The sequence below is a fragment of the Alexandromys fortis genome, unplaced genomic scaffold (genome assembly GCF_014885135.2).
Source record: "Alexandromys fortis isolate MF-2015 unplaced genomic scaffold, M_Fortis_MF-2015_v1.1 scaffold_45, whole genome shotgun sequence".
Lineage (NCBI taxonomy): Eukaryota > Metazoa > Chordata > Mammalia > Rodentia > Cricetidae > Alexandromys > Alexandromys fortis.
Window position 1 is genome coordinate 3,337,473 of NW_026067926.1, and position 22,185 is coordinate 3,359,657.

The window sequence follows — 22,185 nt, forward strand, 5'->3', positions numbered from 1 at the left end:
AAGCATGTTCTCTTCATTGCACTTACGATTGTAATATTATTCCCATTTGTATTTCCATTTTAAAAACCACCAATGCATGTACAAACATCCTTCAGTATTCACAAGACTGACTCCTAGATTTCCAGAATTAATGACTTCAAGTTAATAATATAAAATGACTTAGTATTTGCATATAGCCTATACATATACACCTTAAATCACCGCTAGTTTATAGTACCAAATACAAAATACAACGTAAGTTCCATGTGAATACTTGTTTACCATATCATTTAAGGAATAATGACAAGAAAAATATCTGAGCATGCTCATGGAGATGTTTTTCAGGGATCTGGAGAAATGGCTCAATGGTTAAGAGCACTCGCTACCCTCCCAGAGGGCCTGAGTTCAGTACCCAGCACCCATGTCGGTATCTTCAGCTCCTGGGGCACTGACCACCCTTATTTTCACAGTTGGTTAAATCTGGCTGCAGACATCGACCGTGCATGTATCAGGAACACTTTAGGGCACATGCTTAGGTGCAAGGTGGTGGCAGGAGCAGAACATCACTTGTTTTGGTTTGCTTGTTTGTGGCAGTGCTGGGGATGGGGTCCAGGCCAGCGCCTGTCCAAGCTATAAAAGTACCACTGATCACCATCCCAACCCTTGAGCTCATGTCTTTAAAACTTTATACAAATGTATAGACTTTACACAACTTTTTTTTAAAGATTTATTTATTTATTTATTATATAATATTCTGCCTGCATGTATCCCCGTAAGCCAGAAGAGGACACCAGATATCATTATAAATGGTTATGAGCCACCATGTGGTTGCTGGGAATTGAACTCAGGACCTCTAGAAGAGCATCCTCTGAGCCATCTCTCCAGTCCCTGCACAACTTTTTATTTTAAGCTTTCTTTATGTCAAGTTGAAAAAAATCCAGTACAATCTGGCTTGCTCTAGGCTTTATCTAGGGTGGGTTTAAGTTCCACTGAGTTCACATAGTGCCAGGAACATTGTGTGTCCTAGCTGATATCCCTTGAGATGACCATGGTGTCATTGAGTCCCATCTTATCCTCAGTGTCTCTGCTGCAATGTTCCTCTTTCCTTTCCTAACTTTGTCTTTCTCCTTATCTGTCCATGTCCCTCTCTGTGCCCCTCTAGTTATCTATCTATCTATCTATCTATCTATCTATCTATCTATCTATCTGTTATTTATCACCTGCCTCACTCTGTCTTAATCTATTTGATGTTGCTCTAAACAGAAGTTCTCAACCCTGTTCTCAGTCATGACTCCTTTGTCAAACCTTTAATTCCAAAAATATTTAGATTATGATTCATAGCAGTAGCAAAATTACTTATGAAGTAGCAATGAAAATAATTTTGTGGTTAGGGTCACCACAACATGAGGAACTGTATTAAAAGGTCACAGAATTAGGAAGGTTGAGAACCACTGCTCTAATGTCACAAACTAGATGTCTTAGTTATTGCTCTATTGCTGTGAAGAGACACCATGACTGTCTCAGTTGGGGTTTCTATTGCTGTGATGAAACACCATGACCAAAGAGCAAGTGGGGGAAGAAAGGGTTTATTTAGTTTATACTTCCCTATCACTATTCATCCTCAGAGGAAATCACAACAGGAACTGAAGCAGGGCAGAATCCTGGAGGCAGGAGCTGAGCAGAGGTGATAGAGGGTGATGCTTACTGGCTTGTTCCCCATGCTTGCTCAACCTGCTTTCTTAAAGAACCTGGGAGCAGCTGGGCAGTGGTGGTACATGCTTTTAATACCAGCTCTTAGGAGGCAGAAGCAGGTGGATTTCTGTGAGTTCAAGGCCGGCATGGTCTACAAAGGAAGTTCCAGGAAAGCTAGGACTGTGACACACAGAAACCCTGTCAGAAAGGAAGGAAGGAAGGAAGGAAGGAAGGAAGGAAGGAAGGAAGGAAGGAAGGAAGAAAGAAAGAAAGAAAGAAAGAAAGAAAGAAAGAAAGAAAGAAAGAAAGAAAGAAAGACCCAAGGCCGCTAGTCCAGGGGTGGCATCACCCTCAGTGGGCTGAGTCCTCCCCTATCAATCACTAATAAAGAAAATGCCCTACAGGCTTGCCCATAGCCTGACCTTATGGAGGCGGTTTCTCAATTGAGATTCCCCTTTCTCAGATTGACATAAAACTATCCAGCACAATGACCAAAGCCCCCTCTTATAGAAAAAAAGTATTTAGGGGCTCGCTTACAGTTTTAGAGGGTTAGTCCATGATCATCAGGGCAGAAAGCAGACAGGCATGGTGCCGGAGCAGTAGCTGAGAGCTTTATACCCTGATCCACAGGCAGCAGGCAGGAAGTGAGAGGGACCTCAAAGCCTACCCACATTGACATGCCTCCTTCAATAAGGCCACACACCCAAACCCTTCCCCAACAGTTTCGTTAACTGGGAACCAAACATTCAAATATATGAGCTTGTGGAGGCCATTCTCCTCCAAACCACCACACTAGGTAAATTACAAAGCAATAGGAGTCTATTTGTGGCTGGGAGTGAGGGTCAGTGGTAGAATGCCTGCCAAGCCTGCTCAAGGAGGCCTTAAGTTAAAACTCCAGGAACATAAGTAGATGGGTTCAGCAAATCCTTTCTCATCGTTTTCTCAAGCCTAGATTTATATGCTGAGCTCTTTGATGACTCCAAAGATAGATATTTTCTTTTTCAACTTTTTCATCCCTTCCCTGTAAGCAGCCTCTCTTGTATTTGAGAAAGGCTTTTCTTCTACAAAAGAAAAGAAGGCTCAAGGGGGTAAAAATGTGTTGATCTTTCAACTTTGGTCTTGCCAGAATTACAGGTATAGAGGGAAAAGCAGTGAGGGGAAGCTGGGGCTGACTTTTCTACACGGGTGCTGGGGATCTGAACTCGGATCCTAATGCTTGCATGGCCCATGGCCCTGAAAAATTACATTTTACTGATATATGTATATGTGTCATATATATAAAGTTACCCCGGGGGAGTCCAAAAAGGGCTGGAAGTGAGAGACCTGTCCCCTGAAACTCGGGGAAGGAAGGTAAAGGTATGTGTGGGGAAAATGGTTCTAGCTACAGGTATGAGACAAAGGCATTTGAGGGATGTGGTGTGCCATTGCCTTCAGCAGAAGGGCTGCCGCAACACTGTTAGGGTTGAGCAGGTAAGGACAGGGAAGAGCTGACCAAGGGAGTGTGGTAAAGTGGGCAGCAGGCAGGGATGACATTTCAGCACCCTGGAATAAAGGTAGAGGTGACCAGTGGAATCTTTTGTTTGTTTGGTTTTTGAGACAGATGTTCTTGTAGCCCATGTTGGCCTTGAATTCACTATGCAACCTTGAATTCCTGATCTTTCGGCCACTGACACACATAGTGTCACAATACACAGCACAAAAATATTTTATTTTTAAAATAGTTATAGCCATACAAAATTCTCTTCCATCTTTATGTCTGATGTCTTTGTTTGTTTGCTCTTCTCATTTTTCAGTTAGGGTCTCGTGTAACTTCTAAGATGACTTTAGGGCTGGAGAGATGGCTCAGTGGTTAAGAGCATTGCCTGCTCTTCCAAAGGTCCTGAGTTCAATTCCCGGCAACCAGATGGTGGCTCACAACCATCTGTAATGAGATCTGGTGCCCTCTTCTGGCCTGCAGACATACACACAGACAGAATATTGTATACATAATAAATAAACAAATATCTTTAAAAAATGACTTTAAACTCATGAAGCCAGGGATGATGACCAATCTAGAAGCTCTACAAAGACAAAGAATTTCCCTGTCTTTCCCAGCAAGGTAGCCTAATGGATCGTGAAATACCTGTTGGACAAATGAATGGCTCCGTCAGTTAATTCACAGTTCTTAACAGTTCAGAAGAGGCCAGCCACATGAAGAAATAGTAAAGAACACAGGCACTGAGGTCAGGTGTCTGAATGTTAGCTCCAGTTCTGAGCCTGAGCCTTGCCTTGGTAAGAAAGGATGAAGAATCTATACAGTGTCCGGAGAGAGGGTTAAGGGCACTTGTTCTTGCATAGTACCCAGGTTTCATTCCCAGCACCTACATGGCAGAGCCTTACAGTCATCCTAACTCCAGTTCCAGGGGATCCAACACCATCTTCTGACCTCCTTGGGCACCAGGCACGCATATGATGCACAGAGATACATGTGAGCAAAACACCCCATTGAATAACATAAGTAAATCTTGAGAGACAGAGACAGAGAGACCCAACACAGACCTTGTTAGTTCTCCACAGTCCACCTCAGCAAAATCCTTCAAACTGGCAGCATTTCGTGCCAAGGAGGAAGGGACGGACCGCGATAGGTAGGTGCGATAGGAAGGGCGGGGGCCACCACAGGGTGAGGTTTCGCCTAAGACTCTGCTTCCCCAGCTGGCACTGCTGGGGGCGGAGCCTCCCCAGGAGAGAGCTCGGCTGTCACCTGGAGCCACGAAGTAAGTAGAGGGAAGCTGGCGACTTTGTGATGCCCACAGGCAATGGCGAGCTCAGCCTGGGGGTTCCCACCGTGGTCTCCCTTTGGGTTCCTGCTGCAGCTTGCGACTTTGCTGGGGACGATCGGGCCACAGGTGAGTGCAGGGCCAGGTGACTGCGGATGTAGCTGGTCAGTAGGGATGCCTGCCTCTCCCTCCTTCGCCCAAATCAACGCCTAGAGAGTGAACCCCTTATAAACTCGGGGAGATGCCTCTTACAGCCTACATGGGAAGATGCGCCACTCAGCCTCTTCGGTAGCAGAGATGGCAAGGGGGCCAGTGCGGAGGAGACAGTAGACGGTAAAGCCAGGCCTCTAAAACCCTTTGAGAATCAAGTTGTCTTGAAAGATATGATCCATTTAGGGTCTTCTGCTGTGAAACGAACTGGTTCAAGCTCTGGCGCTGTATACTGCCCCTTCCCTTTGTGTGCGACTGGATCACCACCCCCTACCCTCAGACTCAGAACTTCTAGGACAAATGATCTATCTTTAAGTGTAGAGATCTGGTCCAACCTGCCTGCTGGGAGCCAGTCAGTTCACTCTGCCCAGCCTGGGGTCTCTCTCTTGTTTTCTCCACCACTCACTCCCAGTTAAAGGGACAGGGTAGAATTAGGCACTGGGAGCCCCTCTCCCAGCTCAGGCTCCCTCCGCAGTTGTTAAATAATAATGGGAGCCTGGTATGTCCAAACCTAACATTTCGGGGGGGGGGGAGGGCTAAAAATGAGAATAATAATGAAAACCTGGATTTTTAAAATTAAAATTTTCATCCAGATAGTGGTGGCGCACAACTTTTAATCCTAGCACTCAGGAGGCAAGGCAGGCAGATTTCTGAGTTCAAGGCCAGCCTGTCTATAGAGTGTGTTCTAGCATAGTTCGAGCTACACAGAGAAACTCTATCTCAAAAGAACTATCAATCAATCAGATCTCTGGCTAAAATAAAACAAAACAAAACACTGTTAATGTTGGGCATGGCATTCCATCCCTTTAATGTCATAACTCTGGAGGCAGAGGCAGTAAGATTATTGAAAATTCAAAGCTGCCTGCTCTACACAGCAAGCAACAGGAGGCCTTGTCTCACAAAACAATAGCAGAAAGACAATTAAGAGCAATATTTTAAGTACTGAAAGGATCAAACAAAATTCTCTTTAGGGCAGTCGATCAGGAGGCAGCCTTTCCCCTGGCCCATTTCTTTGTCATGTTGCGGATGGCAAGACTGAGGCCCACAAGAGAGGGTCTAGCTGGTGGGCTCCTGACTCTCCAGCAAATACCACTGGCCCCACCCCCAACCTGAGGGTCCTGAAGCAGGATGTGGGCTTTGAAGGGGTGCGGCTGGGCCACCCGGATGTTAGGATTCCTGCTCTGAGCTCAGCCTCACCTTGTTTGCTCAAGGAGGGCCCGGGGCTGGCAAGTGAAGCCAGCAGGGGCCAGATAGAAGGTAGCGCCAGGCCTCCTTCCTGTAGCCATCAGGGGACTACAAAGCTTGGCACAGAAAGCAGCAGAGCCAGTCCAGGGAGAGAGAAAGGGTCTTCTGAAAAGGGGCACACGTGTGACTAAGGAGAAGGAAACCACGTCCTGGAGGAGACTCTACACCCCACTTGTGCCATTTCTGACCATCCTGTGCCCCAGACTCCCCGACCCGTGCAGTAGGGATACTCAGCTCCTGTCCCAGAGGGAAGCTGCGTGCACCAACGAAGCCCTTTTGTTCGCCACTAAGTCACAAGGACCTGAGTTTGAATCACCAGCACCCACAGAAAAGCCTGATGACTACGGGCATGAGTGCCACCCCAGTGTTGGGTGGCAGGAATCAGAGTTAGCGGTGGGGTGAGAGAGTGTTTCCTGGAGCACACTGGCCAGTCTAGTAGAATCAGTAAGCCTCAGGTTCAGTGAGAGACCCTGTCTCGATAAATAAGGTAGAAAGTGATCAAAGAAGATACTAGACATTGACGTCTGCCTCACATGCATACACACACACACATGTATATACCACACACACAAATACACACACATGCATATACCACACACTCACACAAATATACACACATGCATATAACACACGCATACACGCACACATTTGGTCTGCTTTGGAAGACAGAAGGGTGTAGAGGGAAAGAGAGGAAACAGGAGTCAACATCCCCTCAGTTCCTCTAACTCCCACTGAAACTCCCCAGAAGGTCAAGGTCATCTTTCTTTCCCTCTTTGTCTCCTCAACCAGAGGACTCATAGTCACTCCGGCTTGGGGCAAAGGCAAGGTGGTCCTGGAACCCTCAGACGAGATGAGTTTTGTTTCCCGTTCCAGGTCCAGACTCTTAGGCCAGAGAGCCTTCTTTTTGTGTCTACCTTGGACGGAAGTCTCCATGCACTGAACAAGCAGACGGGGGACTTGAAGTGGACACTGAAGGACGGTGAGCAAAGAGTAGCTACCTATCTCTCTAAGTGGTAGAGTGGGCAGTCACCTTGGCATAGAAGATTAGAGCATGCGCACTAAAGGGTTGGGGAGACGGCCCAGTTGGTAAAGTGCTTGCTGCACAAGCACAAAGCCCTGAGTTTAGATTGCCAGCACCCACATCAACAAACAAACAAACAAAAACGACCACAGCCGTGTGTTTCTGGACACACGCACTGGGAAGGCACAGGTAGGAAGATCTGTGGGACTTCCTGGCTGGCCAGCTTCAGGTTCAGTGGGAGATGCTGTCTCAAAGAAAAGATGATGCTTCTGACCCTCTCTCTCTCACACACACACATACACACATGCACATACACACATGCACATGCACACACACACACATACACACACACACACATGCACATGTGCACGCACACATTGCCCTCACACAGGCACTAGAGTCCAGCAAGTCAGTGTCTGTAGGAAGTTTCGCCACTCGCCAACTGAGTGGTCTTGGGAAAATCACTTCAACTCTCTGGGCCTCAGTGGCTCCGCCTGCAAACCGGGACAAAGTAGCATGAGGGAGACTAACCATAGAACTCTTGCCACCTGCTGGGTCTGCCTCTGGCACAGGGTGAGCGCTGGTGTGCTTTAGCTGTGCTTTCCAATAGGGTCAAAAAGAGACTCAAGTTCTGTGTGTTTGTCCCCGCAGACCCCATCATCCAAGGACCAATGTATGTCACAGAGTAAGTGAACTGGGGCTTCTTAAAGAGAGAGCGGCTGTGGGGGCCATAGTGGGATGAGGGTTTGGGAGCCACACATGGGAGTCTTAGGGGAGAGACTTAGTCTTCTATGATGTGCAAAGGCCTCTGGCTGCTCCAAGGTGTCTCCCACAAGGGTCGGGTCTACTAGCTGAGAAGGTGGAGGGACAAGGCCTTCATGAAATCAGGGCTACACACCCAGCCTTCACTATGTCCCTCTCTCCACAGAACAGCCTTTCTCTCCGACCCAGCTGATGGCAGCCTGTACATCTTGGGGACCCAGAAACAGCAGGGACTGATGGTCTGTTTCCCCTCATGACCTGGGATAGGTGTGGGCAGGACTCCGTCAGCCAGAGTACCAATGGGTGAAAAGACAGCATGTCAGAGTGGGGTGTCCTTTGATGCTATAAGTCAGGGCTCTGAGCACTGTGGAAGGCTGTCTACCTAAGTGGGAACGGTCTGGCTGTGTCTACAGAGCAGAATATCAGACCTCCGAGTGTTCCAGGGGGCATCTCCAAGACTAGGAGGGCATTAAGGAAAAAACTGTATCAGTTAGCTTTTGCTAAATGGCATATCACCCATGAATTCAAAGACTTCAAACCCCAAAACCTCAAAGTTAGGCTGGGTAGTTCTGCTAGTCTGGACTGAGTTTTCTCACGCATGTGTGTCAGCCGAATGGCTCTGTTTCTGAAAGTTGGTGATTCGTATCTGCTCACCCCACTCAGTGCCACCTTGTTAAAACCCATAAAAAAAACCTGAATGCAGGACTCTCATATAACCTAGACTGGGATATGATTCCTGATGAGAGAAAGAGAGAGAGAGAGAGAGAGAGAGAGAGAGAGAGAGAGAGAGAAAGGAAGATGAGAGAGCAGAGCCCCATTCACTATCAACACTGAGTCCAAACAGCTCTTCGATCTTGCTGAGTCTTTTGTGGTCACTGAGCTTTAAAGCCTGTATGTGTGTGCACTGAGCGTGTGGATGTCTTTGTGGGTGTGTCTGTGTGGGTGTGTTGGTGTCTGTCTCTGGGCTGTATGTCCATGTGTGTATGTTTATTTATTTGGAGGAGGTCATCCGGTGGAATTGAGGGACTCATGAGGTGTCTTAGCACCCAGTGTGGGGTTTTCTGCAGTTCTTGAAGAGGCCCTATAGCAGAGTGACTAAGGAGGCTGGCTCTGAGACGGGGCTGCCTGAGTGTCGCGATCTGAGTTACTGAGCCTCACCCAGCACCAGTTTCTCCTGGGAAATAGAAAGGACAAGGTGCCCAGTGGAAGGGTTTCTCTGGGCTGCCCTCGGGAGAGTGTGGCACAGCGGTGGCACAGGAAGTACTCACACGCTTCTGAACTTACCCCTTTTTGGAATCTTTACATCTCAGAAATTGCCATTCACCATCCCGGAGCTGGTCCATGCCTCTCCCTGTCGCAGCTCTGATGGGGTCTTCTACACAGGTGAGCATCTCTGCAGCCTGTGGGTGGCAAGTCCAGCCAGTAGGGATAGGGACCTAGGTCATGCCAGGCCAACTTGGCCAGGGACCAAAGGGCACACACACCTTCTCCTACATTGTCTTGAAAGTTCACTGCCCCCCTCCACAGGCCGGAAGCAGGATACCTGGTTTGTGGTGGACCCTGAATCTGGGGAGACTCATATGACACTGACCACAGAAGGCCTTTCTACCCCTCAACTCTACATTGGCCGAACGCGTAAGTCAGATGTTCAGTGAAATCCCCTCATTTTCTTTGCCCAGTCCTGACAGTTGCTATCCACTTTGAGTTCAGGCTCATCAGTCAGTCTGACAATCATCAATACACGTTGTACTGGTATGACCGAGGAACTAGAGGTATAATGATAAACTTGGTCATTAGGCCTCCGATCCAAATGCTCGGGAAGCCTCCAACCCTGCAGGAGGGACAGTCTCTGGAGTCGGACTGGGGAAGTATGACTGCATTCCTGGTAACCTCTGTTTCTCACACACAGAGTACACGGTCTCCATGCATGACCCAAGAGCTCCAGCCCTGCGCTGGAACACAACCTACCGCCGCTACTCAGCACCCCCTATGGAGGACTCACCTGGGAAATGTGAGTGTTACCTTTCTCAGCCTTACCTTGGATCAAAGTCCCCAACCTGGGAAGTCCTGAATGATATCAGAATCGAGTCCCAGCACATACTGATCCACCTGCCTGATGCCCCTCACATGCTGAACAATACAGCCTGACAGGTGACCTGAGATGATTCTGGGTACCAGAACTGATGCTCACATAGCCCGAGAAATACATCTGAACTTATCCATACCCCAAATTGCCCCAGCCAGGTAGCCTGAGGTGAGTCCTTGCAGCTGAGGGGACACCTAGCAACCTCCCCAATATCCTGAGCAATCCCATCCATTCCTAGCTGACCTCAATATGGTGAGTGACTTCTGCATATGTCCCAGAGAGACTCCTCCATATAACTCTTGCTACCCCCTTGATATTATATATCCACCCTACCATCTTCCCGAGTGTCTTCGTTAGGGGTTCCTGTTGCTATGAAAAGAAACCATGACTATGGCAACTCTTAAAAAGGAAAACATTTAGCTGGGTGGTGATGGCACACGCCTTTAATCTCAGCCCTCAGGAGGCAGAAGCAAATGGATGTCTGTTGCTTTTGAGATCAGCCTGGTCTACAAAGCAAGTTCCAGGACAGGTTTCAAAGCTACATAGAGAAACCCTGTCTCAAAAAAAAAGAAAAGAAAAGAGAAGAAAGAAAGAAAGAAAGAAAGAAAGAAAGAAAGAAAGAAAGAAAGAAAGAAAGCATTTAATTGAAGTGACTCACAGTTCAGAGGTTTAGTTCATTATTGTTATAGTGGGGAGCATGGCATCTGAGAGCCTGGTGGCATGCAGGCAGACACGGTACTGGAGAGAGAGCTGAGTTCTTACATCTTGACTCACAGACAACAGGAAGTGGTCCGGGTCACTGGGCATGGCTTGAGCATATATGAGACCTGAAAGCCCACCTCCACAGTGACACACTTCTTCCAACGAGACCACACCTACTCCAACAAGGCTACACCTCCTAATAGTGTCACTCCCTTTGGGGACCATTTTATTTCAAACCACCACAACGAGGAACCTCACAGGTACTCCTAATTGACTCCTCAAACTTTGACTCCATCACTCTTCATGAGGCACCATGCAGGCAACTGTGACATATAAGTGACACCAGCAAGGCTCCTAACTGGCCCCATCAGGCTCTCTGTGCTTGCTAAAGGACCCAGCACTTGACCTTGGCAAACATCAGTCTGACCATGTCTAAGATTGATGAGCTACATCTTAAGAACTTTCCCTCAATGACCCCTCATCAGAGCTCTTTCAAATGATCCAGACTCACAGACACAGCCGAGTCAACTTTAGATAGTCCAGCAATCCCTTCCCATTTGAAACAAACTCCGTTTCCCTCTACGTGACCTCAAATGACCTTTGCACACCCGAACTGCTCTCTGGTGTGTCCCGTGAGATCTCTCTGACATCTCCCCAGCTGCCTTTCTTGACAGACATGAGCCACCTGACATCCTGTGGGATGGGCCTGCTGCTCACCGTGGACCCGGGAAGTGGAACTGTGCTGTGGACGCAGGACCTGGGAGTGCCTGTGATGGGCATCTACACATGGCATCAGGATGGGCTGCGCCAGCTGCCTCATCTTTCTCTGGCTAGGGACACTCTACATTTTCTTGTCCTCCGCTGGGGCCACATCCGACTTCCTGCCTCCAGATCCCAGGACACAGCCGCCTACTTCTCTTCCTTAGACATCCAGCTTCTGTAAGTGTCCATATCTAGAGCCTAAGGAGGGAATTTCTGGAGGTGGTACAGCCCCCGTCAAATAGCCAGTCATGATATTCAACCATGAGCCACCAATACAGCAAATAGCCAGTCATGATATTCAACCATGAGCCACCAATACAGCTGAATCAGGTGTCAAGATAGGGTCCCTAGGACTCAGGGATAGTCACCATTTAGCAAGTGATTGAGTAAAGTCTGTCTTTGGAGGAGACTCTGAGTCCCAACCTGTTTGCTCCAAAAATGCTGTATTGAACTGATTGTTAAATACTCCAAGCCTCTCCCTGCCTTATGCCATCCTAAGACACAGACTGGAGAAATCAGGGGTTGCCCATTCATTCCATTTGCTCTACAAATGCTAAGTGGGCACGTATTGTATGCTGGTCATTTACTAGGCTCTGAAAATGCAATAGCAAACAACAGAGTCAATGTTCCTGCCTACGGGAATCTCAGAGTCTGGTAGGGGACAGACATATAAAAGAGAACTATAACATGGGTATAACATGGGTATAATTAGGGTAAAGAGACAGACAGGTTGTGGTGGCGATGCATAAAAAGATGCCCAAACTGAGACTGGAAACAAGAGGAAGCCATGGAAAGCGTCTTAGATGAAGAAACATCTAATGTAAGGCCTAAAGGATCAGCAGAAAATGGGAGAAGGCATGGCACACAGGGTACAGAAAGAAAGTTAAAGACTGAGCCATAGGTCTAAGCAGCCTCATACCCAAGGCTGTAGTAAAGCCAGGATCACATCTAGAAGGCTTGAACATTTTTTTTTCAAGGCTAAGGAATGATCCCTGGAGAGTTTCAAGCCAGGAAGCGGCTGACTCATGTTTTCATTTCAGAAAGATTATTCTGGTGACAGTATAGAGTATCTCTGAATGAGTAGGAAAATCATGATACCATGGGACTGGCCATGGTGCTGCAGACCTTTAATCCCAGCCCTGAAAAGTCAATGGCATGTAGATCTCTATGAGTTTAAAACCAGTCATAACTGCCTGGAGACACCACCATCACCACCACCACCACCACCACCACCACCACACACACACACACACACACACACACACACACACACACACACACACACCACAGAGGTGCTGGAGAGACATACTTAAGTACTTAAGAGCTTTGACTGCTCTTCCAGAGGACCCAGGTTAATTCCTAGCTCTCACATGGCAACAAACAACCATGTGTAACTCCAGTTCCCGGTGATCTGATGCCCTCTTTCAGCCTCTATGAGTGCCATGCATGTGTGTAGTATACAGACATACATGCAGGCAAAATACCCAATCATTTTCAAAATAAAATGTATTACACTGGAAAAAAAGATGATGCTGCAGGCTGGAGCAGAAAAAACTCAAGGTACTAAGTAGAGGGTGACAGAGAGGAAGCGGGGGGGGGGGGGAGGATGAGGAGGATCAGGAATGTTTAGAGAGTTCAGCCTTCTAGAAGTTCTAGGCTTCTAGAAGTTCTAGAAATTCATGGCTGCTATCAGTTTCAGAAGTTCAAAGCACTAAAGGAGGAAGAGAGAGAAAAGCAAAGGGTGAAAAGAGAGACGATGAGTTCCAGTTTAGGAAACTGAGTTCTTATAAGAGGTCTGGGCCAGGTGTGGTCATGTAGGCCAGTAATCCAGTACTCAGGGTGCTGCTGACAGAGCGGCATGAATGTGAGGCTAGCCTGAGCTACGTAGTAAGGTCCATCTTTTAAAAAAAAAAAAGTGAGCCAGGTGCCTTTAATCCCAACACTCGGGAGGCATAGACAAGCTGATCTCTGTGAGTTCGAGGCCAGCCTGGTCTACAGAAAGAGTTCCAGGACAGCCAGAGCTACACAGAGAAGCCCTGTCTCAAAAAAACAAACATACAAAAAGTGAGAAATATATTGAGAAAATGTTGCTATAGATTTTGTAGCAGTCAGTTTTGCTGCATAGCAAATACGCCAACACTTGGAGTTGTTTTTTTTTTAAGATTTATTTATTTATATAGCATCCTACCTATAGGCCAGAAGAAGGCACCAGATCTCATTATAGGTGGTTGTGAGCCACCATGTGGTTGCTGGGAATTGAACTCAGGACCTCTGGAAGAGCAGTCAGTGCTCTTAACCACTGAGCCATCTCTCCAGCCCCAACACTTGGAGTTTTAAAACAGCAGACACCTGCTGCTTTCCAAGATGTTGGGGCCATCCAGGTCGTTTTTCTGGTCTCTAAAAAAATCAACTGGTGACTTGGTGGGGGCAATGATCTGGGACAGTGTCACTCGCCTATTTAGTACTTGGTGGGCCACTTGGCCGAGGGAGCATCAAATAGAATGGTTTATTTGTATACCATAGGGTCTTTCGTCCCTTGTGGGAGGGTAGGTTTCCTTACACGGTAGTCTCAGGGCTTCAGAGGACAGAACTGGGGGGGCCGGCAACTCCCAATGCACCAGCACCATTCAAGCATCTGCTTGTGTTGTATTTCTCTTATTGGCCAAAGCAAGTCACATGGTCAATCCCAGAGTCCATCTGGAAGAAGCTACAAGGGACATAAGTAATGCTGAAGCCTCCCACCAGAATCATTCATCCTTCCTTTCCCTCCCCTTTAGGATGACGCTGTATGTGGGGAAAGAAGAAGCTGGTTTCTATGTCTCCAAAGCACTGGTCCACACTGGGGTGGCCCTTGTGGTGAGAAGGGGGTCTCTGAGTGGGCCACAAAGAGGGATAGAGCAGGAAAGGGGTTTATTTCACATGTGGCTCTCCATCTTCTGCCATAGCCCCGTGGACTGACCCTGGCACCCATGGATGGCCCCACAACAGATGAGGTGACACTTCAAGTCTCAGGGGAGCGAGAGGGCTCACCCAGCACTGCTGTTAGATACCCCTCAGGCAGTGTGGCCCTGCCCAGCCAGTGGCTGCTCATTGGTGAGATCCCCTGACTTTAATCTGGAGTAGATTAAGATTTGTAAACTCAGTTTCTGAGTTGGAATGCTGACGGCATCCTCTGGTTTTATTCCTACTACTTAGGATACCATGAACTCCCACCGGTCCTGCACACCACCATGCTGAGGGTTCATCCCACCCCAGAGAAGGGGTCCGCTGAGACAAGAGCCCCAGAGGAGTCCCACGCTCTGGTTCTCTTCTCTGAGGTTAGTCCTGGGATGCCAGCTGCTATGGGTAGACCCAGAGACTTCACACAGTGCTTGTACCTCTTCCCCAGCTAATCTCACGAAAGTTCCCAGAAAACAAACATGTTGTTGGTGCTACTACCAGGCATGTTAAAAATGTCAAAACGATATTGGCTTCCTAAATCACAGAGTGTGGTTTCCAGGTAAACATTGTAAAATATTCATCAAGTGAGAAATTGAAAACAGAAAAACCTATAAAGGTGTGCTCTCCTGGGGGAGACTGGAGAAGCGCTAGTAAGTTGTTCAAGGTTAGAAGAAGCAACGGTTTTCAGATGCTGGGAGTTTGCCCCCGACCCACCAAATGTCTGATCCTAGAAGTGCATCTTGTAGTTTCAGCAATAGTCCAGTGAGCAAATGGTTCCTTTATTTCTTTCTTTGTTTTTTTTTTTTTTCAAGACAGGATCTCTCTGTGTATCCCTGGCTGTCCTGAAACTCCCTCTGTAGACGAGGCTGGCCTCGAACTCACAGAGATCCACCTGCCTCTACCTCCTGAGTGCTGAGTTTGAAGGCATGCGCCACCACCCCAGCTGAGCATGTGAACTTTTAATGATGTTCAAAGAGATGCTGCCCTTCTGGTAGATTTGGTCCACTCCTTTCCTGTGCACCTTGCTGTTTGAGATCATGGCCAGCACTGCAAGTCCATCATGCAGGGACCCCCACATCCCCACACACACACCTTCAGCTAAGCCCTGCCCTGAACCCAGTGATCAAGAAGAATTGGAAGTTTCACAGTAGGAGGGAGTACCAAGAGTGAAAGCTGCTCTGTTTCTAGCTCCTGAGCCTGAGGAGGGAAGAGCCTTGGGATTCTGAACCACATCTTGAAGAGAAAGCTTCAGACCCCAATCCAAGGTTGGGGTCCCAAGACCTGCTGGCTGCTAGCTTCACAGCCCTCCTCCTGGGAGCCTGGGTCCTCTACCTGATGAGGCAAGTAAGTCCAGCATCCTGACCTTGTGCATCTCAGAGTCTTTCCCAGCCAGAACTCTGCTTCTCCCTTGCCTCTGCCTTCCCCTCAGGAAGCCTTGCTCCTTCTGCGCTCTGTAAGTCCAAGCTCTGTGATAAACCCAGCTCCCGCACAGGCGTGAGGTGTAAGTTCACCAGAACCCATGTGTTACAGCAGCAGCAGAGCCCTTCAGCACCTGGAGAGCTACAGGACCCCTCACCAGATGCTCAGACACAACCTGCAAGGGCCACCCTGCATAACGAGAAGAGATTTCAAAACCCCTCAGAGCAAGCCGGGCCATCCTGTGGCCCTGAAGGTGAAGTTGAGTGAACAAATCTGGGGAGTCCAAAACAGAGAAAAGGGAGAGGTGAACAGAATTTAATTTCAAAGTCAAATTGTTAGAAGTCACAGATGGTGGGATAGGTAATAAGAGGCAGTCTCCTCAAGTATATCCTATTATAGTTTTATTGTTATTTTCAGGGTCTCTGGTTGTGGATAGAGCTGTATGTAAATCAAACTGTCTCCAGCTAACTTTTGAAGAGTTGCCTTTGAGCATCTGTTTTCTCACGGGTCCAAAGGGAATACTAACACCCACCTCATTGCATCACTGCCCTGTGAGAAGCTGCCATGATCATCTTTACCAAGTCAGTGCTGGGGACATATCTCAGCTAGGAGAGTGTGTGCCTAGCAGGCGCAAAGCCCCGGGTTTGAACCCCAGCACTCATAAACCAGGCATGGTGGTACACGCCTATAATCCCAGCACTCAGGAAATGGAGGCAAAGGGACAAGAAGTTCAAGGACAGCCTGGGATATGCATCTTAAAAAAAAATAACACTTAAGTGATGTTAATAATTGTTTTACTTGGGAGGCACAAGTAGGCAGATTTCTGTGAGTTTGAAGCCAGCCTAGTCTACAAAGGGAGTTCTAGGACAGCTAGGGCACACAGAGAAACCCTGTCTCAAAAAATTAAAATAATAATTAATAATAGTTGTAAAATAATGTTTTTGGAGCTAGGTAGTGGTGGCACACGCCTTTAATCCCAGCACTCAAGAGGCAGGCAGATCTCTGTGAGTTCAAGGCCAGCCTGGTCTACAAGAACTAGTTCCAGGATAGGCTCCAAAGCTACAGAGAAACCCTGTCTCAAAAAAACCCATTATTATTATTACTACTACTACTACTACTACTATTGGTAATGGTAGCAGTAAATTCCCTAGGCATGGTTTTGATTTTGCTTCTACCTTCTTCTCAATGCTTCTTGGTTTAAGCCTTAGCCCACAAAGACCCACCAGTGTCTACTCAGTGCTTGGTGGGTATAATCTGTGCATCTATTGCTCACTCTAATCTTCTGCTCTTTGGCTCTGAGCCAGGCTGTTGCCTTTTGTGTCTTTGCGAGCTGGTGCTGGTACCTCCACATTGCTGCTCAACCTGTTTCCCCAAGTCAAATCCTCATCTGCTGTCCACCAAGCTGATGTCTGTCTGGCTCCTGACTTGAGCTTCCTGTATTCACCTCGGTCCTCCTCTTCCTTGGGCCTCAGTCAGTCCTCGGAGTCAGTTCTAGCAAAGCCTGACCTCTGAGCTACATCTCCAGCCCACGGGCAGCTTTTTCAAACGCTCCACAACAAACCCAACCCTGAGATGTAGTTCTTGTTGTTGACTGCACTGAATCCAAGTAAATATCCATTCCTGCACTTCAAAACCCATTATCCTTGGACCTTCTGACTCTGGAGCGAGTCGCCTTGTCTTTCTTTTCCCGGAAATGTTCTTGCCAATGCCCTATAGTTTGTTTTGTTTTTCTGAGATAGGGTTTCTCAGTGTAGCTTTGGAGCCTGTCCTGGAACTCGCTCTGCAGACCAGGCTGGCCTCGAACTCACAGAGATCTGTCTGCCTCTGCCTCCCAAGTGCTGGGATTAAAGGCGTGCACCACCACCACCCAGCTAGTTGTTTGTTTTTTAATAGTGTAATGTGTGTGTATGCGCAGGTGTGTTTGCACATGATGGGGCACATTTCTCATCATCTGCAATGTCGGGTAAGATGTTGTGTCCTCGTCTATCACCCCCCACATTATTCTCTTGGAACGGGGCTCCGATCTAAGACAGGAGCTAAGCTAGCCAGGAAGCCTCAGAAATGCTTCCGACTCCACTCTCCACAGCACCTGGTTTCCTGGCACATACTGCCATGCTTGGATTTTTACCTGGGTTCTGGGGATTTGAACTCAAGTGCTCTTACCTACTGAGCTATCTCTCCAAGCCCAAGAGCATGCAACTCTACTCCAGTTTATTATCCGCCTCACCCCTGCCATTGATGCAAGGTGATGGGAATCCCTGCTTTGGAAGTTTCTCCACTTCCTATCTAGGTCAATAGGTAGTAGTACACTTACCTAGCATAAGTGAGACTCTGGTTTCGATACCCAGCACTAAAGTGATGGTGGGAAATTTTTTGTTTTTTTCAAGATAAGGTTTCTCTGCAGCTTTGGTGCCTGCCCTGGAACTAGCTCTTGTAGACCAGGCTGGCTGCCTCTGCCTCCCGAGTGCTGGGATTAAAGGCGTGCGCCACCATCGCCCGGCCTGCACACTGAAACTTTTGAGGACACTCCCAGGCTGCAGGCGTGCCCTGCAACACCCAGCATCATCCCTTCTTGTTATAACTCTCATTATGCATCTGTTTACTTGCATTCATCTTTTTATTTGAAACGATTCAACTTCAGTGGAAAGAATTGTTACACGTGTTAGAGATGGGAAGACTGCAGAGAGAAGAAGGGGAAGAAACAGAGACAGGAGGCGCTCAAGAGAGAATCACGTAGCCAACATCACCCACTCCCCTCCCATATATCTGCTTGGTCCTCACCAATGCAGATGGTATCAGTATCAGCTCTGAATCATTTGTCTAGCTACACCAATAGCGGCACCAGCCACTGGAGCCACGTGCCTAGCATCCGGGTCCTTGCTCTCAGCTACAGCAGCACACTCAGGAAGGGTGGAAGTCTGGAGAAAGGTCAAGGCGGAGGGTGGGTCTGGACTCTGGCTGGCAAAGGAAGGCAGGGAGGATGACTGTGGGCAGTGGGTAGAGATCACTAAGAGGACAATGATCCCTTTCCCCCTGTAGCAGAGCAGCCCACCGTAGTGGGGAAGATCTCCTTCAACCCCAAGGATGTGCTGGGACGTGGGGCAGGCGGAACTTTTGTTTTCCGGTGAGTAGCAGGCAGAATCCAGGCTGTAGCTATATCACTTGCAGCCCTTTTGACAACCGCCAAAGAACAGGCATTCTTCCAAACCCCCAGATTTGGGCATAGGTCCCGACCTTTCCCTGTCTGCTCTCTCTGAACCCCCAACCCCTGATCCACCTTTCAGAGGGCAGTTTGAGGGACGAGCAGTAGCTGTGAAGAGGCTCCTCCGGGAGTGCTTCAGCTTGGTTCGGCGAGAGGTACAGCTGCTGCAAGAGTCTGACCGGCACCCCAATGTGCTCCGCTACTTCTGCACGGAGCATGGTCCCCAGTTCCACTACATTGCCTTGGAGCTCTGCCAGGCCTCCTTGCAAGAGGTGAGATGGGAGCTCAGGGAGGGAAGAAGGAAGGGAGGCCTGGGGCTGGAGAGTGACATTTCTGTCCCTCCCTTATCTTAGTATGTGGAGAACCCAGACCGAGACCGCTGGGGCCTGGAGCCCACTATGGTGCTACAGCAGATGATGTCTGGCCTGGCCCACCTACATTCCTTACACATAGGTACCACATCTTGTTTCTGGTCCCCAGCCCCCTGCTCTTCCCCACTGGCTATCACTCACTCTCCCCTTTCCTTCCTGTAGTACACCGTGACTTGAAGCCAGGCAACATTCTCATGGCTGGGCCTGACAGCCAGGGTCAAGGCAGAGTGGTCATTTCCGACTTTGGCCTCTGCAAGAAGCTCCCCGCAGGCCGGTGTAGCTTCAGTCTTCACTCTGGCATTCCCGGCACAGAAGGCTGGATGGCACCAGAACTCCTGCAGCAGCCCCCAGATAGCCCGGTAAGCCTGCCAGCCAGCCACAGGGTTTCCTCCCTGCCTGCTCATCTATTCCCAGGAGATAATCCACTCCCTCTTCCCTAAGGCAGACTCCACCTCTTCATGCTGTTCAGAGGACAACAGGCAATGCCTGTTGTCATTTTGGCTGGATCGCCTCTGTCATCCTGAGGCCAGGGATGCTGCTAAGCATGCCACAGTATAATATGACTCAGTCATATTATACAAGGCACCACCCACCCTCTCCCTGAGTTTTCTCTTCTGTATCAGTACCACCCAGGCTGAGAAACCATGACTTAGAAAATGACGTGGTAGCCTGTAATTGCAGCACTCAGGAAGCTGAGACAGGAGGATTCTGAGTTCAAGTTACATAGGAAAAAAGATGCTGGCTCTCATCTGTTTTGACCTGATGAGCTAGGTAGAACACAGGGCCAGTGTAGACCTGGGGTTAACACATATGGGGGAGTGAACTAACACCACAGTAACACAAAGAATGAAGCAGCACCTGGCCCGTGTGAGTTTGGGACCCCAGGACTCTACATCTGGAATCATGGTGAGCGGGTGGAAGGGTCACCAGGAGAGTCACACCCATTCCTAAAGACAAGAGGAAGTAGTGATCAGGGGACTGGAGACCTAAGTGCCCAGGGACTTGATGCACTGATGTTAGGTGCCTGCCCATACAGTATAGTTTTCATATTAGATCCTGCCAGTATAGTTTTTACACTAGCAGTCAGTATTTTAACATTGGAGAAAACTCCTACACACACACACACACACACACACACACACACACACACACACACAGCTCTACAGGCCCAGAAGGGATTTTTAGAAGGCCCACTTCCTCCTTCTCATGACTATCTTTCTGGCCCCCAGACCAGTGCTGTGGATATCTTCTCTGCAGGCTGTGTGTTTTACTACGTGCTTTCTGGTGGCAGCCACCCCTTTGGTAAGAGTCTCTACCGCCAAGCCAACATCCTCTCAGGGCATCCCTGTCTGGCTCATCTGGAGGAAGAGACCCACGGTGAGGAAGGGAGAGCCCAGTCAGACTAGCAAAGATGGGAGGAAGGAAGCATAACACTAAGCACCTATATAAACCATCCTTCTCTTCTGCCCTCCAGACAAGGTTGTGGCATTGGACTTGGTGAAAGCCATGCTGAGCCTGCTGCCCCAGGATCGCCCCTCAGCTGAATGGGTGCTGGCCCACCCCCTCTTTTGGAGCAGAGCCAAGCAACTCCAGTTCTTCCAGGTCAGATGGAGATCTTGGGAAGGGTCCCCCAAGCTCCAAGTTTGGGTCCTGTGTTAGTTACTGTCCTATTGCTGTGAGGAGACACTATGACCAAGACAACATACAAAAGAAGTTGTATTTAATTGGGGACTTGCTCACAGTTTCAGAGGGTGAGTTCATCATCATTTTGGTGGTGTGGGGGCAGTAGCTTAGAGCTCACGTCTAATCCACAAGTTGCACACCAATAAAGGAAAACTAGGCCTGATGTGGACTTTTGAAACCTCAAAGCCCACCCCCAATGACATACCTCTTCCAAGACCACACCCAATCCTTCTCAAACAGTTCCACTAACTGGGAACTAAACATTCAAACATAGGAACCTATGGAAGTCGTTCTTATTTAAGCCATCACAGGTCCTGAACAAGAAATGAGAAGTCAGAGTAGCTAAGAAAAGGCAGTCCTGTCACCTTGGACCCCAGAATCTGTGCACTGGCTCTAGCTTTGCCTGTATGGGAATGCGGTGTAGATACTCCTTCCATTTGTGACCTTGGGCAAAGGACCACACTTGACCTGCAGGCTGACTTCCTATACAACAGAGGCAACAGTGCTTCCCTCAAGGTGGGTGGTAGCGTGAAGGTAAAGCACAGGGAAGCCACACTCTCCATGAGGCAAAGCCCCTAACATCCAAGGTCAAGGGCTAGCACTACTTCAACATCAACCACATAACACAGCCCTGGCCCTGGGGGCTCAGGACTGTCCATAAGACTTAGGAAGCTCTGTGGGATCCTAGGATGTCAGTGACTGGTTGGAAAAGGAGCCAGAGCAGGGACCCCTCGTGATGGCGCTGGAGGCAGGAAGTCACAAGGTGGTCCGGGAAAACTGGCACAAGCACATCTCGGCACCACTGCAAGCAGGTAGGGCCATACTTGGGTGGGCCTGAGGGGGAAAGCCAATGGGGACGCCTCTGCAGCCCACTTCTCTGCCCGCAGATCTGAAAAGGTTCCGATCATACAAGGGGACATCAGTGCGAGACCTGCTCCGTGCCATGAGGAATAAGGTGTGTTTAGAGCCTGGGCGGGATGTGGATCAGGGATGCCCTGCCATAGCTGACCCAGGTCTTTGATCTGCCCATCCTCAGAAGCACCACTACAGGGAGCTCCCAACCGAGGTACACCAGGCACTGGGCCAACTCCCTGCTGGCTTTATCCAGTACTTCACACACCGCTTCCCGAGGCTGCTGCTCCACACTCACCAGGCCATGAGGACCTGCGCTTCTGAGAGCCTCTTCTTGCCCTACTATCCACCAGCTTCGAATGCCAGGAGGTCCTGCCAGATACCACAAAGAGCTAAGACAGCCAGAGAGCCCAAAGGTGGACCGAGGAGTTAAGCCTGTGGCTCAGTCTGGTCTCAGGAGTGTCAGAAAACGACAGCAGTTTAGCAGCCTGAGGCTGCTGGAG

At 48.7% G+C, this 22,185-nt stretch overlaps 1 protein-coding gene across 2 annotated transcripts; it reads left to right on the forward strand.

Annotated features, from left to right (window-relative positions):
* The first annotated feature begins 4,428 nt into the window (after nucleotides 1-4,428).
* Ern2 (endoplasmic reticulum to nucleus signaling 2) lies at nucleotides 4,429-22,132 on the forward strand. Of its 2 annotated transcripts, none has more exons than XM_050143277.1 (22): nucleotides 4,429-4,556; nucleotides 6,756-6,861; nucleotides 7,555-7,588; nucleotides 7,832-7,904; nucleotides 8,976-9,048; nucleotides 9,193-9,300; nucleotides 9,575-9,676; nucleotides 11,128-11,392; nucleotides 13,993-14,071; nucleotides 14,161-14,308; nucleotides 14,411-14,532; nucleotides 15,344-15,499; nucleotides 15,686-15,827; nucleotides 18,614-18,698; nucleotides 18,859-19,048; nucleotides 19,130-19,229; nucleotides 19,310-19,506; nucleotides 20,377-20,524; nucleotides 20,622-20,749; nucleotides 21,519-21,642; nucleotides 21,718-21,785; nucleotides 21,867-22,132. In XM_050143277.1, exons 1-22 carry the CDS (start codon nucleotides 4,467-4,469, stop codon nucleotides 22,113-22,115), a joined length of 2,787 nt encoding a protein of 928 aa, XP_049999234.1. In that variant the 5' UTR covers nucleotides 4,429-4,466; the 3' UTR covers nucleotides 22,116-22,132. The 2 variants fall into 2 exon arrangements, with proteins under 2 accessions (XP_049999234.1, XP_049999235.1); XM_050143278.1 differs by having other exon boundaries at nucleotides 15,689-15,827.
* Nucleotides 22,133-22,185: the final 53 nt, after the last annotated feature.

What these genes read in the sequence shown, in the direction of transcription:
- Ern2 (XM_050143277.1), top strand. Translation starts at nt 4,467, where the DNA reads ATGGCGAGCTCAGCCTGGGGGTTCCCACCGTGGTCTCCCTTTGGGTTC. An exon ending in GGACCAATGTATGTCACAGA is followed by an intron (nt 7,589 to 7,831) that starts GTAAGTGAACTG and finishes CTCTCTCCACAG; the next exon opens with AACAGCCTTTCTCTCCGACC. An exon ending in CCTACATTCCTTACACATAG is followed by an intron (nt 19,230 to 19,309) that starts GTACCACATCTT and finishes TCCTTCCTGTAG; the next exon opens with TACACCGTGACTTGAAGCCA.